Genomic DNA, 21,001 nt, shown 5'->3' on the forward strand with positions numbered 1-21,001 from the left:
CAGGAGAAAAGAGACAGAGAAAGCTGGGAGCAGAGAATCAAGAAGGGGCCTTCTCCTTCAGGAACTTTACTGCAGGGTCCTATTTGCATAAATCTGCATATGCTTCCTCTTGGCCCAGCTACTCAATCTCAGTCATTTTTCAGGTCAAGAGGCCCGTTTTTTTTTTTTTTGTTTTGTTTTTGTTTTTTTGTTTTGTTTTGTTTTTTCCTGTGTACCGTCAAAGCTGTTTCCATTTTAGTCTTGGATCCTCTCTATACGCAGACCCGAGAGACCCCAGAGGCCGGGCTAGGTGCTAGGAGAGACCATACTGGGTCTTCATGTCCTCCTTCCCCACCTCCCACACCACATTGCACACACCACATGGCTCCTTGCTAGGGTCTGTCTGGCAAGGCAGATTTTCCTGGTTGCTCTCCTTGCCATCAGAAAGGGTTGGTCTGTTTGGAACCCATCTCCAGTCTCTATTTGGTCCCATCCCCTAGCCCTGGGTCAGCCACCATGCCTTACCAGACGCCACTGACGCAGCGGGTGGACAAGGCGCGAGGGGCGATGGTAGAGCCTTGCTGCATGAAGCCTCCAACTGGAAACCAGAGGCTGTTGCCTAAGGAGTACTGGTTGACCAGAAGGTTACACCGGCCCTGCGCGCAAGGATGCGGACTGTACCACTCGTAGGGAGTTAACCTGCAGGAGAGAAGACCACATTCCAGAGGTGAGGAGGGTAGACGCGGAGTGATAGAAAGGGGCCCAGCTCATAATCCTGGCTGTACCAGTGTGATGGGGTCAGCGACTTCCCTTTGCTTTTTTCCTGGATTCCTGCATTTCTTTCTCCCATGGGGCTAGGGTTGGGGGAGTGGGACTGGACAAGGATGGTGCTTCTCCAACTCTTTTTACTTAATCATTCAAATAAATACTTTTCTCCCCTAAGTAACCTCAGACGCTCAACTCCAGTATTCAAAATGACTAAAAGTGGTGCCTTTGACAGATGGCAAGCTGGGAGCATCAGGGTTGGGCACCCTGGAAGGGTTCTCGCTCTTCCCTGATGAATCCCTGAGGAGACCAGGGAAAGATTCCAGGGTCCCATAGGGCCATGATTTAAAAATTCCTTACCCTAGTTCTATAGTTCTCAGACCCTAGGCTACATCAGAAATGCCAGGAAGGCTTGTTAAAAAGGGACCTGTCCAATAAGCCTGTGAATTGTATGAGGGCTTAGACCCTGTAAGGTCCTTAGTGATGTGGATGGCACCAGCTCAGGATCCATAGTGACAGCCATGGACTCTTGCATCTCATCCCTGCTTCTAGCTCCCAGGCTTAGAGATGCAGAGGTACAAGGACCAAAAGATTCAAATATTAGCTCCTTTTGCTGCGAGGTAGCTTTGATCATGAGCTGGCTTGGAGTTTCATTCTTTTTCTGTTCCAAAATCTCACCCAGAAGACAGCATATGAGAGAAAAAAAGTCCAACCGGTCTGAATGAACAGGCCTTGGGGCTTCAGAGCTCTCAATGCTCCCGTGTGTCTGACAGCTCCCAGGAATCCATTTGCAAACCACTGTCTTAGAGCACAATAGCCCAGGTTTGTACAGTACACAAATATGAAGTCTTATGATTAGCCCTGTAATACCTTTTCTATTTTCATTCTTTGAGATAGGTTCTCACTCTAGCCGAGGCTGGCCTAGAACTCATTTATCTAGCTCAGGTTAGCCTCAAATGCATGGCAGTCTTTCTGCCTCAGCCTCTTACCATGATAGACTAACACATTTGCTTGTGTTATTGTTTTTGCTAATGCCAGATTTGGGACAGTGGATGGGTGTGGCGACCATAGAGGAGGGTACAGCTTTAGGTGACTCAGGCTTGTGTGTTTATACATCAACAAAGCCCTAGGACCCTTTTCAGAGGCTTCGAGGCGACTTGGAAGTTGTGCAGACTCTATGAGGACCAACTGTCCATACACACACACACACATAGGCTCAGCCACAGGGGGCCAAAGAGAAGCTCAGAGCAGCGGAGCCCGGATCTCGCAGCAGCTTCCTAACACCGCAGCAGACAGCACTGCAAAGTGGAGAGCGGAAGTGTCAGACAGAATGCGAGCTCCCGCACCTCGCCAGCTGTCGCTGACAACAGATACTTGACAGTGGCAATGCCTATGGGGCCAAGCGGGGTGGGTGGCAGACAAGGAGCCAACTCGGTGTCTTTGAAGACTACTAGGTGCTTGCGAAGGCCATTCGCTACTGTTGGGATGGATCTTGTGGGTCCTAGGTGAGTTTCTTGGTTTTGTCTTTGATCACGATGAGAAGAGGCACACTGGGGACCCATGAACCTCAGCACACTTCCGTTACCTCTCCTAAGCGGAAAGAGCACGGGTCCCCCAGTGCATAAAGGAACACAACCTCGGGGAGTCCGCCTCACAGAAACAGAGTGCGGGCCAAAGGAGACAAAGAGAAGTTGCTCGCAACAAGGTCTCCGTCAGGTTTCTAGTCTGAGCTGTTCTCCATCCCTGCACAAGGGTCTATGGTGAACGGAGGGTTGAGCAGGTGGTAGGGACTTTAGTGGGTGAAAGGCGGACTGTCCTGAAGCCCAAGCTACCTTAGTTCAGGGGAAAACAGCCCCCTCTATGTATATTTTTGGGAATTTACAGCCTAGGGATACCCTGGAGTTCTTCCATATGGCTAGAAACAGTGCCTGGCTTCTGGGGACAGGGGAAAGCGAATTCTCCCTAGCCCCGATCCTGACCATCTCTCCCAACCCAATACTGCATACAAATGCTCCCTCTGGATGCCTGCTACCCTATGTGGTTCTTGTTCAACCAGACAGCTGTGTTTTCAGAAGCAGAGCCAACCTCTGCAGAGGCAACATTCTCCCTGGCCTGTGTCACTGCGGCCTCTGGTCCCCCCCTTTCCTCGCTCCCTCTGTCTGGATTTGCCCACTCCATTTCTTGTCTTTCAGCACTTTATGGCAGATCCTGGCAAGAATAGATGCCAGGGTAGCCAAATGCACTGCGCTTAATTAGAGTCATCTTCCTGTCACCCCCTCGCTCTCCTCTCTTTCCCTAAGGCTCCTACCCAAATTGGGGGGTTGGCGAGGAGGATGCAGGAGGCCAGAACACAGACGCAAATCCAGATGAGCAAACCTGTCTGCACTGTGCATGGTAGGGGACGAACACATGGACAGATGGATGGGTAGTGTGAGGTTGACAGCTGGGCAGAGAGCATTTCAGGACCCCAGTCCCTCTCTGGGCTCTGTTTGGCACCAAAGTCTTCTAAATCATCCTCTCCTCCTCCCACCCCCGCCCCATGCAGTTCCCAGAGTGGACACGAGGTGGCGGTGTGAGGACAGGGAAGGGAAGGAAAGAGTACCGAGCCACCAGGAAGAGGACACAGCTGACAGCCAAGTAAGCCAGAAGCATGAAGAGCCAGACTCCTGGAGAGAAGGGGTCCAGAAAGGAGAAATAGCCCGGTCTGCGTCCCTGGAAATGGAAACGGAAGCAAGATTCACTATACACAGTCAGTCAAAATGGCACTGGCCAGGGCAGGACATGAGCACTGGTCTGGCCCAACACTCTTTTGTTTCTTCCAACTCCGGGTGATTCTAAAGGACACCAGGGCTAAAGGTGGAGCAGGGACTATCCACCGGATCTCACAGATGAAACTAAAGAGCGATGTGGGCGTGTCTCTTCCTGGGATGAGGGGGACTTCGTACTGAACAAACCTGCCAGCCCTTAATAGCTGTGCCCCACTGCCTTGTATTCTTGGGGTGGTATGGATGGCCTGAGGAGCTGTTGCTGCACCAGGGCCTGGCCTCAGCACATCACTTTAACGTCTGTATCTTTTCTCCCGAGACTGTTATTGCAGCAGGCTCCCTTGGCTTTCTGTTCTGCACAGTGTTCTCACAGGCAGTGGGAACTCGAGTGCAAATTTTGACACAGTCCTGCGGGTTCATTTAACGAGTGAAGAACTCAAAGCCCAGGAGATGCACCCGAAGTCAAACGGTGATAATGGAAGACTTGGAAACACGTCCTCTGACTCAAAGTCGCCTTCCCTTCGTCCCCTTATACCACGCATACTACTCCAGAGATTGGAGCCAGGAAGGGAACTGGATGCCAAGTTCCCACCACGTCTCACAGGAAAGCAGAACAGAACGTGAAAGACAGTGTCACGGTGTCTGCTGCATTTTCAGCTCTGTGCCCTGGGCAAATCCCTGACTCTTCCAGCCCCTCAGTTGGAGCTGGACCAAATCAAACCCACTCTGCAAAGGCCCATGAACCACACAAAGCCACAGGCTCGCTTCATGGCCCTATAGGCTCTCTTTCTCCACTAGCTGTCAGCATCAAAGGGAGAACAGATTTCACGTACACATCTACCTTCCTAGCTTTCTAAAGTAAATGAACGACCTCGATCAGTGGTTCTCAACCTATAGGTCATGACCCTTCTGTGTACTGACCCTCTTTCACAGGGTCACCTGAGACCACCAGAAAACACAGATATTTACATTATAATTCACGACAGCAGCAAAATTACAGATATGAAGTAGCAATGAAAAATAATTTTACACTGGGGTCACTGCCACAAGGGAACTGTATTAAAGGGTCGCAGCGTTAGGAAGGCCGAGAACCGCTGCTCTAGATGATCTGACAGCTGGGGAGCCGAGCAGTGGCGGCGGCTGCAGATGAAGTGCGCTCTCTCCAACCCCGTTCCCAGGTCAGCTTTGCTTCTTCTATTGACTACAAAGCCACTGTCTAAAGGCCATTCACGATAGAGATGCTGTGATTTTATGATCTTGGCAATCAAGGAAGTCTGTAGATGGAACTAGAAGTCAGCATTACCTTCAGCCGTTCGATGAAAAGTGTTGGCTTCACACTTAAGGGCGTATCAGTCAGAATGCCAGCGACTAGCTGCATCCAGCATCCAGATGTGTCATATTTACTTGGGGGGGTCCCAGGGAAACAAATGAAAACCACCTATGCCAATCCTGACTCAGCCAGTCTCAGTGGGCACTAGTCATGGGACCTGAGCAGCTCCCAGTAACAGTGTCTATCCCCACAGCCTTCTGTGTGGCAGAGAGAGAGGCGGTTGTGAGTGATTCCATGGAGCCTGCCTAGCCCTATTCCCTGATGATGCCAGCTTTTCTGGGTGACTTCCCATTCCCTTCCAGAGAACCAGGAGGGACAGCCTCAATTCCCCAGGGAAGAATTTCCCTTTCCCCTGGGGAACTACATCTCAGAGGGGATACCAAGGGGACGGCAATGGCTCACCACCAACCGGCACACAAATGCTGATATACACACTTGATCAGGCTGATTGGGGAAATGAGCCAGTGACTGAGGGAAGGGAGCAACAGGAGGAAGACAGGATAAAGAGCAGAGCATGTGAGAGTGTTTGGTCCCATCATGACATAAATCCTCTCACAAGAAACAAGGATTCCGGGGCAGCGGAGTCTGGGTCCCTGCTTGCTCATTCCACTGACTGTCTCATTCCCCGCCCGAGCAGCCAGTGGCAGACACAGAAAGACACGGAGCGTGAAGACGTCACACGGATGATGAAGGACTCAAAGGGGACCAGCCTGCCTATGCTTCTACTGCAGCAATCACTAGCTCGGTCCACCCTCGGGTCCCTCTTGATTCCAGACCGCCTCTGGATAAACGTGTGTGAATCTATGGGACATGTCAGGATGGTGTTGCTCTGTGTCTTTCAACAGAGAAACAGCCAGGTGAGGCGGGGGGGGGGGGATCTTTTATTGCTGCTTTCTGACACCCCGTCAGATGCTCCTCGTTAGAAATCTATACCTGATTCTATCACAAGGAGCCATCCCGAGGAAGGCAGCAGCACTATTTAGAGCTGCCATATTTGGTTAGGGGTGATAAGAAACGATGCAGGGCCATGAGAAACACTGCCAGAGACTTGGGTTATAAGGTGTAGGATATCACACAAACAAGAAACAAGACGTAAACATGGCCTCACCAGAAAGCTCTCAGTCACACTGGCAAGGCAATATCTGATTCCACCAAGTGATTGACACCAACCAGAATAGCAAGGCCTGGGCCGTCATTTGAGATCTGGGTCTGGGTTTAGACGGAGCCACACTGCTGAAATGGCAGCAAAAGAAGGAAGTTCCCTGCAAGATTCCAAATGCCAACTGCTTCCTCTGTGCGCATGTGTGAGATTGCTTCCTTCCCAAGCTACTGGGACTTGGAACAAATTGTGGTCACACGCCATAGGCTTCTTCTAAACCCAAAGGTCGCGTGATGGCGACAACTCTTCTTCCGGAAACACTCACTACCTCGCTGTGTTCTCTTGATTTCAGTACCCCATTTTCAACGCTGACAGATGGAAGAGCTGAGACACAGGGAAGCTAAGAGCCTCACTCAAATCACTGGTGATGGCTTCAATTTCCCTGGTACTCACCCATCGAGCTGTGCCATGGGCATGCCGTAGCACTCCATTCTCAGGCAGCTGTACCAAGTCTTGCTCGACTCTTTAATTTTTGCAACTTGCTCCAATAAACTCCCTAATTAATCCCAGTCTTTCTACCCAATGCCAAGAGAATCCCGATTTACTCGCTCCTACTACCCATTTAAAATACTCATAAATGTTATTTATCTATTACCATCATCAATTATTGTGACTATTGTTTTATAGGCATTTGTATTGATTTATACAATCAATATAACGGCTGACTGCAAGTGAGGCTGGTTTCTTTTGGTGAATGCATCCATTCTGAATGTAGGTAAGTGGTGCTTTATGTATCTATCTCTCTCTATATAGACATAGACATAGATCTATGTCTCAGAGGTCAAGGACAGGCCGAGTCCTACTGATGGAACTGAAGATGAGAAGTAGATGTCTTGGCTTTTGGCCCATGCTTTAAACTAAGTTTGTATGCTTGTTGCTCTTTGGTGATGAGAACGCCCTAAAAGATTGGTCACCAACTATCCCACGGTCCTGGTTTGTGGAGGTTGTTTGAATTGCATCACGGCAAGGGATCTTCCCATGTGAAATAGGTCAATTTTCTGAATTTTGAAATGTATGCCCTGGCAATGTTGAAGCATGCATGGGTAGCCTGTATATGGCAGTTCTGTTGAACTTGTCCATATTGGGTTTCATGGTTAGTTTCTGAGGACGACTGACCAGCTTGCTTCCTCAAGAGGACACAAGATCTCATTACAGATGATGGTTGCAAACCACCATGTGGTTGCTGGGAATTGAACTCAGAATTTTTGGAAGAGCAGGAAGTGCTCTTAACCACTGAGCCATCTATTTTTCAACATCTGTTCATTTACTAAGAGTTCTATGTGTTGGGGAATGATACTATAGAAAGAAACCAATCTCCTTCCCAAAGTCTGGAGCCAAATGCAGGGGACACCAGAGCCTGGTAATGCAGGATGGGAGGTAAATGAAAGTGCCGACTCTCGAGCCAGAGTGCCAGGGTTCACACTGGTGTCCTAGCCAGTGACATGCTCAACAATGCTGGGCAAGCTGCTTAACCTCTGGGTTTCTGCTTACTCCTTAGAACTTGGAGGTAACAATAAATTTGTCTTTTTGGGGTTGTCTTGAGGGCTGAAGATATGGTAAGGAGTGTGTGTGTGTGTGTGTGTGTGTGTGTGTGTGTGTGTGTGTCCACATACACTTCTCCCTATCTAATGGCAGACAGGAATGAAAGGAAGGATAGTGTGTGACAGAGGAGGGGACTTCCTTTTACACTGATACCGTCCCCTTCCTGTAGTAGAGCAGAAATACTACTTTCTGGTCCATGATGAAGATGTTTGAGAGAAAAGAACCTCAGCTACTTTTCTTAATTCTTCAAGTTACTGAGGGTTATAACACATGAATCAGAAGGGCTCTCCAGGGAAGCAGCTAGGGCAGCCCTCAGGCTTCATCCTTAAAGGAGGCATCTTAGGAACCAGGGGTTCTGTTTGTTGCTGTAGTTGCTAACTGAGACAAGCAGCCTAAGCTGCACTTGAACTCACTGTGTTGCTTAGGCTGACTTCAAACTTAAGACCCTCTGGTCTCTGCCTCTTGAGCGCTGGGATTCCAGCCATGTGGCATTATGCCTGGGAAATCCTGAGAACTCTGTTCCACCTCAGCTTTCCCAAAGGAGTGTCCTGAAGAACGAAGCCGACATGTGGCAGCTGCTCTTGGATCTGTGGAAGGGCAGTGTGCCCCGCCACCATTTCCATACACATCACACCAGTGACAACAACTCTCCTCCTTCCCTGTGTCCCATCCTTCCAACATGTCACCGACAAAGGGTTGTCACGACTCTGTACTTTTGAGTGTCTACAGAACTAAATGCCAGCTTACAGAGCCGTTTCTTGTTAGACAGCCAACTGCCAGGAATGGTCAGTGATCAGTAAAACATCCTCTGGGGTTGAGAAGGGGAAAAAAATTACTCAGCCTGGGAGAGGCAGAGGAAGTCACGGGATTGCAAAAGCTCACATGGTTGATCTGTAGTATGTGTCTTGCTAATTTAGTTTAGTGTGTACTCTACCTTTGAGCCCAGGAGGAAAAAGTCAGCAAGCAAACAGCACCTCCATTCCACACAAAACACCTTGAACGTTGGTTGTTGATGCATCCCACACGCTAGCATATCTATTCTTGTGTTGTTGTTTGGAGACTTCACTGCCTTGGGGACACCCAGGTTCCCATCCTAGCACTAACCTTGACTCACTGAGTAGTCAGTCCTAGGCAAGCCACTCACCATCTCTAGGTGTTTTTTTTTTTTCTCCCATAAAAGCAAAGCACCATGATCCACATGAAGGATGAGTGCGGCCATTAGTAAACAGTGCTGATATGCCACCTGGACTGCTGGAGGGAGCGGCACTCGATATCTACCCAGTGCCTAGAAGGCTATCTCTCCAGGGCTCCGTGTTTCTATTGATGGGCCATGCTCTCAAGTTACTTAGCTATAAAGACTTGGACATGATTTATTTTTTGACCTCTGGAGAACAGAATATTAAGCTACAAGTGACTCACTAACTGGCTTAGCACTCTCTTCCATGTTCCTGGACAGCCTTTCTGAGATGAAATGGACCATCCTAAAAAATAGATAACACACCCAGCAAATACCAGGCATTAGCCTGTTGTTGGCATTCATTTCTCTCTCGCTTTTGAATCACTGTCTGTCTTAGTTACTGTTCTATTGCTGTGAAGGGACACCACAACCAAAAAAGCATTTAGCTGGAGACTTGAATACAGCTTCAAAGTTCATGTTGGTGAGGAACATGGTGGCATTTGGTAAGCCATGGGGCTGGAACAGCAGCTAGGAGCTTTATATCCTGATGCATAAGCGGCAGAGGCAGAGAGAGAGAGAGAGAGAGAGAGAGAGAGAGAGAGAGAGAGAGAGAATACCTGTTGTGGGCTTCACCTCTAATGACACATCTCCAACAAGACCACAGTCACTAATCCTTCCCAAACAGTTCTACTATCTGAGGACCCATGCATTTAAACATACAAGCATTCCCATTCAAAACACCATCTGATTACACACACACACACACACACACACATATTAGTTTTCTTGGAAGAAAATACTCTAGCTGAGAGCAAAAGAAGGAAAAAAAAAAAGTCCATGGAACTTTCCTATTTGTTCATGTAAGGCAGGACCCAGCAGGAGAGAGGGAATGGTCACATGTTCTAGGGCATCTCAGGCAGTAGGGCTGGCTGGAGACCTGTGTCGCTGTGGATTTCACAGATAGGAAAAGACTTTAAACAATCCCCTAATTAATGCATTTCCTTGGCAGTGGAAGGAATATCCATACTATAGTGTGAGACAAGTAATTGGAAGTATCTGGAACCTGGAGACGGGAAACCTGGCGTCAGTGCCTGCTGCAGCACTCACATCCAGACTTCCAGGTTTCCACCTCCTGCTCCATGCAGTAAGCATCACCCCACCTATTCCCGGGCACTGCTGCGCTCCACCAGAGCCTGTGCAGAGTGTCTCATAAACCAAGAGCTGTGTGTCAACATGCTACATCTTCGACATCAATCCAAGCTCCCCGAAGAAGCCAACATGAAATTACTTAAATGAGATTTACCCATTTGGGGGTTAAATGGGCCAAATGTTGAATCCCAGGTTGGGTTCTGGCACATTCCAATAATACCTAGCTACACCAGATAGGGAGTGCTCAAGGAATACACACTTACTTTAATATTAGTCTAAGCAAAAGCATCATGAGGCAAATCGGTGCAGCAGGAGGAAACAGAGAGAGAGCCACAAGATATACTCTGTCAAGTATGGTTTTCTTCCCCAGGCTTTTCTCTCCTCTAGTCACACATAGTTGGGAACTCACAGTGCACAGGAATACCTTAAAACTCTTGAAAACACAATCCCCTTGGAGATAGACTGCTAGACTAAACATTGAACTTCTCATTAAAAAGAAATGAGCTAATTTGCCAGGGGACTCACAAGCCTTTAACACCATCCAGATCCTATGGCTTGACTACCACCTTCGCAGCATCAGGGCCACTTCAGATTCTAACAGCCCAGCCATGCGTTCGTGGCTTAGCATCACATCCGGTCCTGGGCAAGGGTCCTGACACTTTCTTAGGTGGATGTGGTGATGGTGACAGTGACTGTGACGCTCCATCAGCAACTGGGCTGGATTTAGAATCCCCCTAGGAAACACACCTCTGCAGATGCCGGTAAAGACCTTTCTAGAGAAGTTTAGCTGAGGGGGCAGCACTAGCTCATGGGCTGGAGTCTTAGACTTCATGAAAGCCAAAACAAAAGGAAGGCGACCAGTCCATCTCTCTGCTTCCTGCCTGTGCTGCAATGTGACGAGTGGCTTTGCATTTCTGCCGGCAGGCCCTCCCTGCTGTTATGGACTGGACTCCCAAACCATAATCCAGAGGAAGCCTGTCTTTCCATCCTTGGTTGCTTTGCCAGGGACTCGGTCGCAGCAGGAGGAAAAGTAGCTAATACAGATGCTGTGTTGTGCGTAGGGTGTGTGGACACTGGGAGAGAACAATAAATTCAGATGGCAGGTACAGCTCTGCCTGGGTGGTTGATGTATCTGGGCTGCACGAAATATATCTGCCTTTACTTGGTTTCTATTCTTAAGGCCAACTGGGATTTAGAAAAAAAAACAGAAATAAAAATAAGTCTAGTAGGTTATGCATTCTTTTGTCTGGCATACTGAACCTCACTAGCACACATTGGGGTTTCCAGGGCTCAGTGTTGTCCTGAGAAGACGGTGCTCACTGACCACAAGGTCACTGGATACGGCCTTCATTCTTCCCTCTTTCCCTCCTGTTTTTCTTTTCATGACTATCAAGTAATACTATGTGTTTAGAACAATCACATTTTAGAAATCAAAAGTCATATCCTAAGATTCTAGTCTGGCAAACACAGAAGCTTTCCTTTAACGTGCTCCATACTGGGGTCTGATTAAGAAGAGACGGGAAAGAATATCTGAAGGCAACATGAAAGTATATAATAGATGGTGGCAGCTGAGAGAAGGAGAGAAGGTGGGTAGGGGAGACCGTCTGACATTCTTGCTGGATCTAGAAGAGCAGTGATTGTTTGGTTTGGTGGTTGAGGCGAGGATAAGTGTGAACCTAGATGAGGAGGTGAGGAGACTATTGTAACAGTCAACCATGCTAGGAAGTGGATATGATTAAATTAGTAAAACAATCAAGCAAGCAACTCTCTGGCTAAAGAATGAGGGCTGGAATGCAGTGAGGGGCATTCCCCTGCATTTGCTACACAAAATAGTGACCACTTCCGTACACATGTGGCAGGCAGGGCGCTAAGAGTGCGGCACATGTGTTCTCATTTAATCTACGCAACAACTCATTTCTACAGAGAAAGACACCGAGGTGTGTGTGTGTGTGTGTGTGTGCGCGCGCGCGCACGTGCAGCTATTAACTGTCAGTTTCAGCATGAGCTGCAGGCAACCAGGCTTGAGTGCACGATTTTCAGCATCACTTCTTAGGGAATGCCGATGCTGATTGCAGTCCTTGGCTAGGGGCAGTAAGAGAATAAGAGACACTTTCCCACCCACTGAGAAGAAGCTAAGCCATGGTAGTGACAGCAGCTGAGGTTAGAGAGAAGCAGAAGAGATGGAGGTTACTGGAGTTTGAGAACTGTTTAGGGGCAAGCAGAGAGGGTCATCTCAAGTCACTGAATGGAGGCGCTATTATCTGAGATGGGACAGAGGAAGAGGAACCAGTTTGCTGAATCAGACTATTCCAATACAGTCTCCAAATATCCCAGAGGATCAGACCCTCTGGGCAGGCTTCCTCGATGTTCTTCTCTGCCAAGATATTCTTCCTGAAACCCAACTGAAATCCACTCTAGTGAAAGGCAGCCCTTTTTTGTCCTGGACAAGATGCTGTTTGGATCGCCTATTATCCATCCAGGTGAAGGAGGATAGCCATGTGTGAAATATATGGGCTGGAGATAAGGGGGGTCCAGGGCGATAGTGGCATTATCTAGGGAATAATGCAAAGATGTGGGGAGGGGACATAGACAGAGGTTTTCGTCAAGGTGATGGAGAGGCCCCACAGACTTCAGGAGCCAATGGTGACTTGGGTGCTAGGAATGAAGAATTTCAAAAAGTTCAGTGTGCCAACAGAAAATTTTCCAAAGCCAGACTCCTTGGTTTGGTTGTCAATTAGCAGGGTACCCTCTTATTCTGGTCTTGACAAGCTAAACAGAAACAGATTATGCCGTGTTATCAGGAATAAGGAAAATATCTCATAATTGATATTTAATAACCTATATTCAAAACAATTGGAAAAGTGTTGGAAATTCACAAATAGTTTCTGATCATCTTTAAGCTTCAGAAACATGCTATCTACAACTTCTTATTCTGTAGGCTGTGTGTATATGTATAATGTGTGTGCAATGTGTGTGTAGCATGTGGTATAATGTGTGTGAATATGTATGTGTAATGTGTGTGTTTGTGTATTGTAATGTGTGTGCAGTGTGCATGTGTAGCATGTGGTGTAATGTGTGTGTATTGTGTGTGAATATGTGTGTGCAATGTGTATGTGTAATGTTATGTATAATGTGTAGTGTGTGTGTGTGTGTATACATGGAGGCCAGATGTTGCTGTTGGGTGCCTGCTTTAATCACACTGCACTTTGCTTTGGGGCTAGAGTCTCTCATTAGCCCTGGAGCTCGTTGTTTCAACTAGACCAGCTAGCTAATGCGCTCATAGTCTACCTGTTTCCACCTCCATGGCACTGGGATTATGATGCCGTCCAGCCACTGTTCTATTGTTGTGAAGAGACACTTATACCTCGAAGCCCAGTGATACACCTCTTCCAACACACCACCTAATCTTTCTCAAACAGTCCCACTCCCTGGTGACTAAGCATTCAAATATACAAGCCTATGGGGAGCATTCTTATTCAAGGCCCCAGAGATGACACCACTGCAACTGGTTTTTACATGGGTTTGGGGGGATCCGAACTCAGGCCCTAAGGCTTACACTCCAAGCACGGTACTCACTGAGCCATTTTGCCCACTCTCTGGAGGCTTCTGCAATTGTGCTTAACTGGGATTACACTATACAATGGATACATGTAATGAGGCATTACATGATAGCCCATGGATACATACAAATTTAATGCTTTTGTATTAAAAATACACAAATGAATAAAAACAATTCTTGATTAGGCCTTTGTGCTGAGTTAATTACATCTACTTTCACACACGCAGATTTGATTGCTGCCAGATGCTCACCTTTTGGTAACAATTACTCATTAGTCAGGTGACCTTATAAACATGAGAAAGAAGAGATTTTAGGTCTTCATAGATTATAAATGAGAACTGACTAGTCATATTTTTGTTCAAAGATAACCATCAATCAGAGAAAATTCACAAATCAGTAAACACCAATTATTTATCTTTAATCTCGCTCCATTGGTACTTTCATTGTGAAGACAAGGCTTCCCTGTGCAGGTTTATATGGGGTTCTGGGAGCAGACTTTGCCTGCACAGCCCTCATACAGATGTGCTCACTGCACACACACGCTTACCAGGTCTCCTCTGCTTCAGCCAATTCAGGAATGTTCTCTCACCCATCTAGTTTCTGGTACTTTCTAAGCATAGCGCCTCACACACAGAATGCGCTTGGTAAATATTTGTTGAATAAATGCATAAACTGTCAGGTCTGCTCAGTGTAAGTTGTTCATGCCAGAACTCATTTTTCACTGAGTTCAGCCCCAATATAAATTAGTTCTGAGCAGCTGGGTGGCACACTGGTCCCTCCCCGTGGGGCTGGAGAGAGGAGAGATTCTGGCCTAGCAGGGGAGACTGTATTGGTCAGTCAGGCTTCTCCAGGGAAACAGTAATGATGGAAGATACAGGTATATCCATATTTATAAAATTCTATAACCATATTGTACCATATAATATCACCTATCAACCATCTATCTGTCTGTCTGACTGTCTACCTACCTATCATCTATCAATTTTCTGTATATCTATGTCGTGTCGTCGTTTGAATAGGAATGGCCCCCATGGGCTCATATATTTGAATGCTTGGCCATTAGGGAGTGGCACTACTTGACAGGGGTTAGGAGTTGTGGCCTTGTTTGGAGTGGGTGTGGTCTTGTTGGAGTAGGTGTGACTTTGTTGGAGTAGGTGTGGTCTTGTTGGGGGAAATGTGTCACTAGGGGTGGGCTTTGGGGTTTCAAATGCTCAAGCCAGGTCCAGTGTCTCACTCTCTTTCTGCTGCCTGCTGGTCCAGATATAGAACTCTCCCTCCGCTCCTTCCTATCTATCTATCTACCTACATACACACACACACACACACACACACACACACATATGCATATATATGTGAATGTATCTATTTATCTACCTATTATCTATCATCTATCTACTATTATTTATCTATCTATGGATTGCTCTATCAATTTACCTAGTCATTCAACTGCCTATTATATATATGAATATCATATATATATTCATATATATATATATATATATATATATATATATATATACACACAGAAAGAAAATGAGAGACTCTTGTATTTAACTATGTAACTGTAGAAGTTTGTAAATCCAAAAGATCAACAGGCTAGAATCTTAGGCAGATCTCTGCTCTGGTCTGGAGCAGAATTCCTTCTTTAGAAAGCGCCCCCTTGCTCTTGTAGCAAGAATGTAATGAGGCTTTCTTAATTAGTTCCTCTCAAAATGTTGAAGTCCTAAGTCCCATGACTTGTATGTATGATTGGGCAACCTTATTTGAAAAATAGAGTCCTTGTCAATGCTATGGAGAGATAAGGTAAAATTGTACTGGATTCACATGAGACCTGTCCCAGTGATGAGCGTCCTTATAAAATGGAGAATTTGGACACAGGCACACAGGGCGAGGCTGCATGGATTCAAAGGCAAAGGTCGGAGTGCCAGAGAACTCTAGTCAATTAATTACAGTCACCACGGCTCCAAAATACCTTTCCAGAAACACCTGGACTGATGGTGAACCACACATATGGAGAAGCTGTAGCCTTGCAAGTTGGCACACGAAACTGAATGTCCCAGGAGGTGATTCATGGGACAAACACGGCCATAGGTTTCTGAGGTAGGTATACTAAATATTTGGTTGACAGTCTCATTTAGGAAGCCCACAGGGCTGATGACTAGGGTGCAGAGCTGGACAGAGTTACTGCTCAATAATGCAGTTCCCCACGCTGGGCAGCTCAGCTGTGAGTACCAGAGGGTGCAAACACCTGGGGTTGGGTGCTTAGTCGTAGGGCTGCCTATAGGTCAGCAGGTCACCACCAGGGTTCTAGTTCCCTTAGCATTGATAGGGAAATCAGGGCCACAGCCTGACTATGTTTCTATGGCTTGCCAGAGCAGGAAGTAGGGAGAAGAGCTGTATGTCTCCGTTCCTTTGGGAAGCCCTTTCGGGGCTCTAGAGAAAAAGGAGAGAGGAAGCTGAAGACATGGGACTTGCTGGAAGTCAAGCACCTCAATCTGAAATGCCTTTCCCTGAGATAGCATCATGTATGAGTTTGGTCTCCTGCTCTGTATGATGAGATGTTAGCACCCACCTGTTTTCCCTTAGAGACCAATTCAGAGGACCCAATGAGAAAGAGAGGGTGCAGTCTACAGGACAAGTCACCAAAGCCCACACAGGCTGGTTATACAAAGGCTGGAATCAGACCTTGCTCTTTGGCTTTTTAACACGTGATTAGCATGTGTGAGCTATCAGCATGTGCCCTTGACCTACTTTTAAAACTGATCATACTCATGACCTCACTCCTAAAATTAGCACAGCACAACCGTGTTAGTTTTCTAGGGTGGCCGAGACAGAGTCCACAGCCAGCATATTGTGTCGTCTCCCAGTTATTTTGAGGATGGAAGCTCCATTGATGCGACAGCAGAGTCTGCTTTCTCAGAGACCCGCCAGGAGAGGGTTTGTGTTTCTCCTAACTTGTGTGGTTGCTGGAGATGACTGATGCCTGTTGGCATGGAGATGCCTGCAGTTTCTGTGCTTGATTCCACATGGTTTTCTCCCCTGTGCATCTGTGTCCAAATCGCCTGCTCCCTTTAAATAAATTGTTTTTTGAGACAAGACCTCACTACGTAAGTTTGACTGGCCTGGAGTTTGCTATGTAGAGAGGACCAGGCTTGAACTCACAGAGGTCTCTGCCTCTCCCGCTAATGGAATTAAAACATGCACCACTTCATCCAGTCAAACCCTCCTCTTTTGTCAAGGATGCTGGCTAGTCATTGGACAAGGACCTATCTGAATCCAGCATGACTTTCCCTTACCTCTTTGTAACACTGGCAAGAACTCTATTTCCCAATGAGGTCATGTTCATGGGTCTCCGGAATTAGGACTTCAACATGTACTTTGAAGAGGACCTAATTCAATAGAAAACTAGACCACACCACACAGCTAAACCACAAGTATCTGGAATGTAAAGACTCTCAATAAATAAAAATTTTCATCACAACAGGACAAGGAAGGACATGGGGTCAGAGGGTCTCAGCCTCCTTATTCCACAAGGCACAGAGTCACCAACTGGAACAAACTCCTCGCTGCCCCGTGTCTGTCAGTAGAGCTTAACATTTTGATTCTAATCTCTTCTAGATGCTCTAGCCATCTTTCCCAACCATGTAGCCTAGCAGAAAACTGTACAACTCTGATAAGTCAAGCCTTCTGGATGGGCTCCGCAACACAGTGATTTCTGTCCTGTAGGAACCTGGCCACAGCTCCAAATGCAGGCCCTCCTTGATTCCCAGGGGCATTCAGATTTGCATATAGGGAGGATATGCCCACTGGCAAACTGTTGTTTTTTCTTTCAAAGACAGTGTCTCTGTAAGTCAGTCTGGAGTTGCAAAAACACAAGGGGTCTCCTCTGCAGAGAGCCAAACTTGGAGAGTGTGTGGGCGGCCTCTGGTTGTCTCTCCTGCTAGACTTTATCTTAGCTCTTCATAGCATTGGAAAGGACTCTGTTTCCAAAGCCTGCATGTTCAGATCCTGGGGCTTAGGACTTCAGCGTGTATTTTATAGGGACCTAATTCATTCCCGAACTAGAAGCCACCTCACAGTCATCTGGTAGTGTCTGGGACACAGAGGTACTCAATAAATGAGAGCCATTGTCATCGTGCCTTGTGATGTCAGGTTACATCCTGGAGCATGTGTGACAGTTAAATTATGGCCACCGAAAGGGACTAGAATACAGGGGAAGCCTATGACAGCTGTACACCTGGAGGCAGTTTCGATGAAGGAGGAGAGGAAGAATCTTCCGGCCTAATAATGGAAGTAAGGAAAGTTTCCATTATTGGCTGGCCCCAGAGTGATGATCTGTTTGATTGATGACACACAACCAGAGTGACTCCTGCTCTTTCCACCAGGCAAGACACTCAGATGGCATGTCCATCTCTGGCTGACTACTGCTGTGTTCCTATGTATTCGTTTTGATGCTATCATAGCCAGAAAAAAATATCCTTTAAAAAATAAAAGCAAACAAACAAGGAACGTAGGTGGCCAGTAGTATTGGCAGGAATAGATCTCTGAAAAACAAGAACCGAGAAACAGCACCGAAAAGCAAGAGAGGACACACACAGCCTGCAGTCCCACACTCTCATGCTGCCCAGAGGGAACAAAGTGAACCCTGGAGGCAGAGGAGCCCTGAGCACCTAAGGTTTGGTCCCTGCGTCCTGGGAGAGCATGACTGAGGCCAGTCTCTGACACCCTGTGTCTCAAGTGGCCCTCTCGGACATCCCTATTTAGAGACAGAAGCCATCTTTGCTGGCAAGCTCCCAAATGCGAATTTCCCATTTCTCTTGTTTGTAAGATCCTGCAGCTGATGGGGAAAAAAATAGCCCAGTGCATTTGCATTTAAGTCTCGAAATCCAAATATTTCTGTGAGTCATTCATTATTACCATATAACTCGGTGTTTGCATGCAAATAACTTTAATGGCATAAATGCTTATAAAATAAGTCTCTTACCATATGAACTCTGTAAAGAATACTAATTCCCAGCGTCATGAATGGCTTCGAGAAATCAATCACTTTCTCACGTTCAGCTGTGATGGTGAGGCCTGCCACAGCCAGATCAGCTTTCTGAAAGGACACAGAAGACAGACCATCAGAGGAGGTAGGACACAGGGGACCAGCGGCCACAGGCTGTGCCTGCTGAGGAGATGTTATTCCGGTCAGGCTTCTTGGCTCAGTCCAGACCTAAACCATCAATCTCAGAAGGACCCAGATTGAAGCTGTGATTCAAGTCTAATTACTGTTAGACCCCTCAAACTACACAGGTAATTTACAAACAAGAGGGACCACCATCAGGCCGCTCAGAAACAATTTCTAAACATTCCAGGAGAAGAGACCTTCTGGGCAAGCTTTCTCAGTGTTCCTCTCTGTCAGAAATTCTTCCTTGGATCTAATTGAAATCCATCCTGTTGAAAAGAAGCCCTTTCCTATTGTCTACAGTCCAGTACCTGGGGCTGGGGGAAAAGCCCAGAGACAGGACTCAGTTCTAGCCCACACTCTGCCTAACTAAAGAACTGATCAAGCTCAGCCACGGCGCTCGCCTAGAATTCCACAGCCTCATCCACAAAGCAAGGACATACAGGGAAGAGAGTGTTCGGTCCTTCACAGCAATTCTCTAACATAACGCTCAAAATATAGCATGTGGGGTCACTTATATCTACCTGTAGTACCTGCAGCGTTCAATGGACCAATTAAAATGTGAACTCCTGAGTCTCTTTCTAGACCCAAGGGTCAGATTCTTTGTGGTCTTACATTAAATTCTGTATTTATAGCAAGTGATAATAATCTATATTTTAATATTTAAGAGTGAATAGTTAAGAGCTATGATCAACACCCAGGCAATATGTTTCCTCAGAAGCAGGAAGAAAAGTGAGTGTCCACAAGTCCATTCATCCTGAGTGGGTGTGGGCACACAGAGTATGCATGTGTGTGCAAACACACTCAAAGACTGCCATACTATTGCAAGAAAGTAGGATGCTGTTATGGTTTGGATGTGAGAACACGGGCTTCCGTGTTTGAACATATAGTCTCTGGTGGTTTAGGGAGGTTGAAGAACATTTTGGAACCTTTGGGGACTAGATCAAAGACAAGGCCAGAATGGTGGAGGTTTGAGGTTAGAGTTTGGCAGCCTGGGGACAGTCTCTCTCGAGCCTTCTGAATCACAGAGATGCGAGGGAAAGTCACGCTGCAACAATCGTGCAGCCATGGGCAGAGGCGCCTTCTACCATGCTTTCCTCTCCATGATGGATTGCTTCCTCCGAACAGTGAGCCGAAATGAACCTCTGCTCCTGCAGGTTGTTGGCTGGGGTGGGGGGCTTGGTTGCAGAAATGAGGGTCGTACCTCACACAGATGCTGATGGGACTCGTGCTTGGGAAGGGTAAATCCATCATCAAGTTTCACCTTCAACAGTTTCGTGCCAGCCTTCCATTCTCAATTCATGCCCCAGCCCAGGTTAGCAAGCTTAGACCCTAATCAAGTAGAGCCAGCCTTCAGAGAAACTGGAGTGCAGATGAGAGGGGATTTTAATGAAGAAGGGGAGAAGTGAGTGGCTCATTCCATGTTTCTGTGAGAGTGTTGACTGCTACCCAGTGAATCAGCCCTCGGCTGACAGAGTGGGGTTCGATTAGAAGATTGTCAGCATCTTCATTTGGGGGACTCTTTAAAGGCTTTTTCTTGGGGCCTTTGAGCCCCTCAGTGACAGTGGCACGGGCTTGGATTCAGCTTGTGAGCTGAATGCAAAGCCAGGAAGGCAGCCTCAAAGGCCTTCAGGTGCAAGGCTATGCCTGAGGGCATGTGTACTGTAGAACAGGAGCACAGACCTGCCTGAGAGCCAGGCAGGGGAGGGGCAAGAGTTCAAACAACCAGAGTGAAGGAACTGAAGTAAGGGTGAAGACAGGGCACTGGGGAGACAGCTCAGCTGACAAAGTGCTGCTGTGCATTGTGGGGATCTGAATGTACCCTGTACCCATGCTTAAAAAGCTGGAGCTGGGGTGCATGCTTGTGATCCCAGTGCACCTGCAGCCATGCCCTGGCATGTGTCTGGGGCTCACTACCTGGACGGCTTAGCCTAACTGGTAAGTTCCAAACTTGTCACAAAATAATCTCACACCAGTTTGGAATTATGATTAATAAAAGGGTTATTTATTAAAGGGGAAAACTTACAGATCACTGTCCTAGACTAATTAGAGACCCTGCCCCAGAATATCAAGGTGAATAGTTCACAAGCAATAATACTTAAAGTTGACTTCTACACACACACACACACACACACACACACACACACACACGTGTATGCATGTGCACACATGCACATGCGCACACACAGGAAGATTGACTGGAGCTGGACAAGTGGCTCAGTCGTTAAGAGTGTTTGCTGTTCTGTGCAAGCATGAGGACATCGGTTTAAATCCATAGGACCCACATAGGGAGCCAGGCATTCTTATGACCATAACATTGCTGGGGTGGAGACATACGGATTCCAGGAGCTCACTGCACCCAAACAGCTATCTTCCTGTAGAGAGAGAGAGAGAGAGAGAGAGAGAGAG

At 47.1% G+C, this 21,001-nt stretch overlaps 1 protein-coding gene across 1 annotated transcript in view; it reads right to left on the reverse strand.

The window, feature by feature from the left end:
* Window positions 1-21,001, reverse strand: part of Grik4 (glutamate ionotropic receptor kainate type subunit 4) — a 425,572-nt gene that overhangs the window by 24,662 nt on the left and 379,909 nt on the right. Inside the window, exons 14-16 of the mRNA XM_050120125.1 lie at window positions 18,410-18,523; window positions 3,347-3,456; window positions 505-678 (exon numbers count right to left, since the gene is read on the reverse strand). Of these exons, the coding sequence (XP_049976082.1) occupies window positions 505-678; window positions 3,347-3,456; window positions 18,410-18,523 (398 nt within the window). The remainder of the gene's footprint in view (window positions 1-504; window positions 679-3,346; window positions 3,457-18,409; window positions 18,524-21,001) is intronic.

Source organism: Alexandromys fortis, unplaced genomic scaffold, assembly GCF_014885135.2.
Source record: "Alexandromys fortis isolate MF-2015 unplaced genomic scaffold, M_Fortis_MF-2015_v1.1 scaffold_190, whole genome shotgun sequence".
NCBI classification, from domain to species: Eukaryota; Metazoa; Chordata; class Mammalia; order Rodentia; family Cricetidae; genus Alexandromys; species Alexandromys fortis.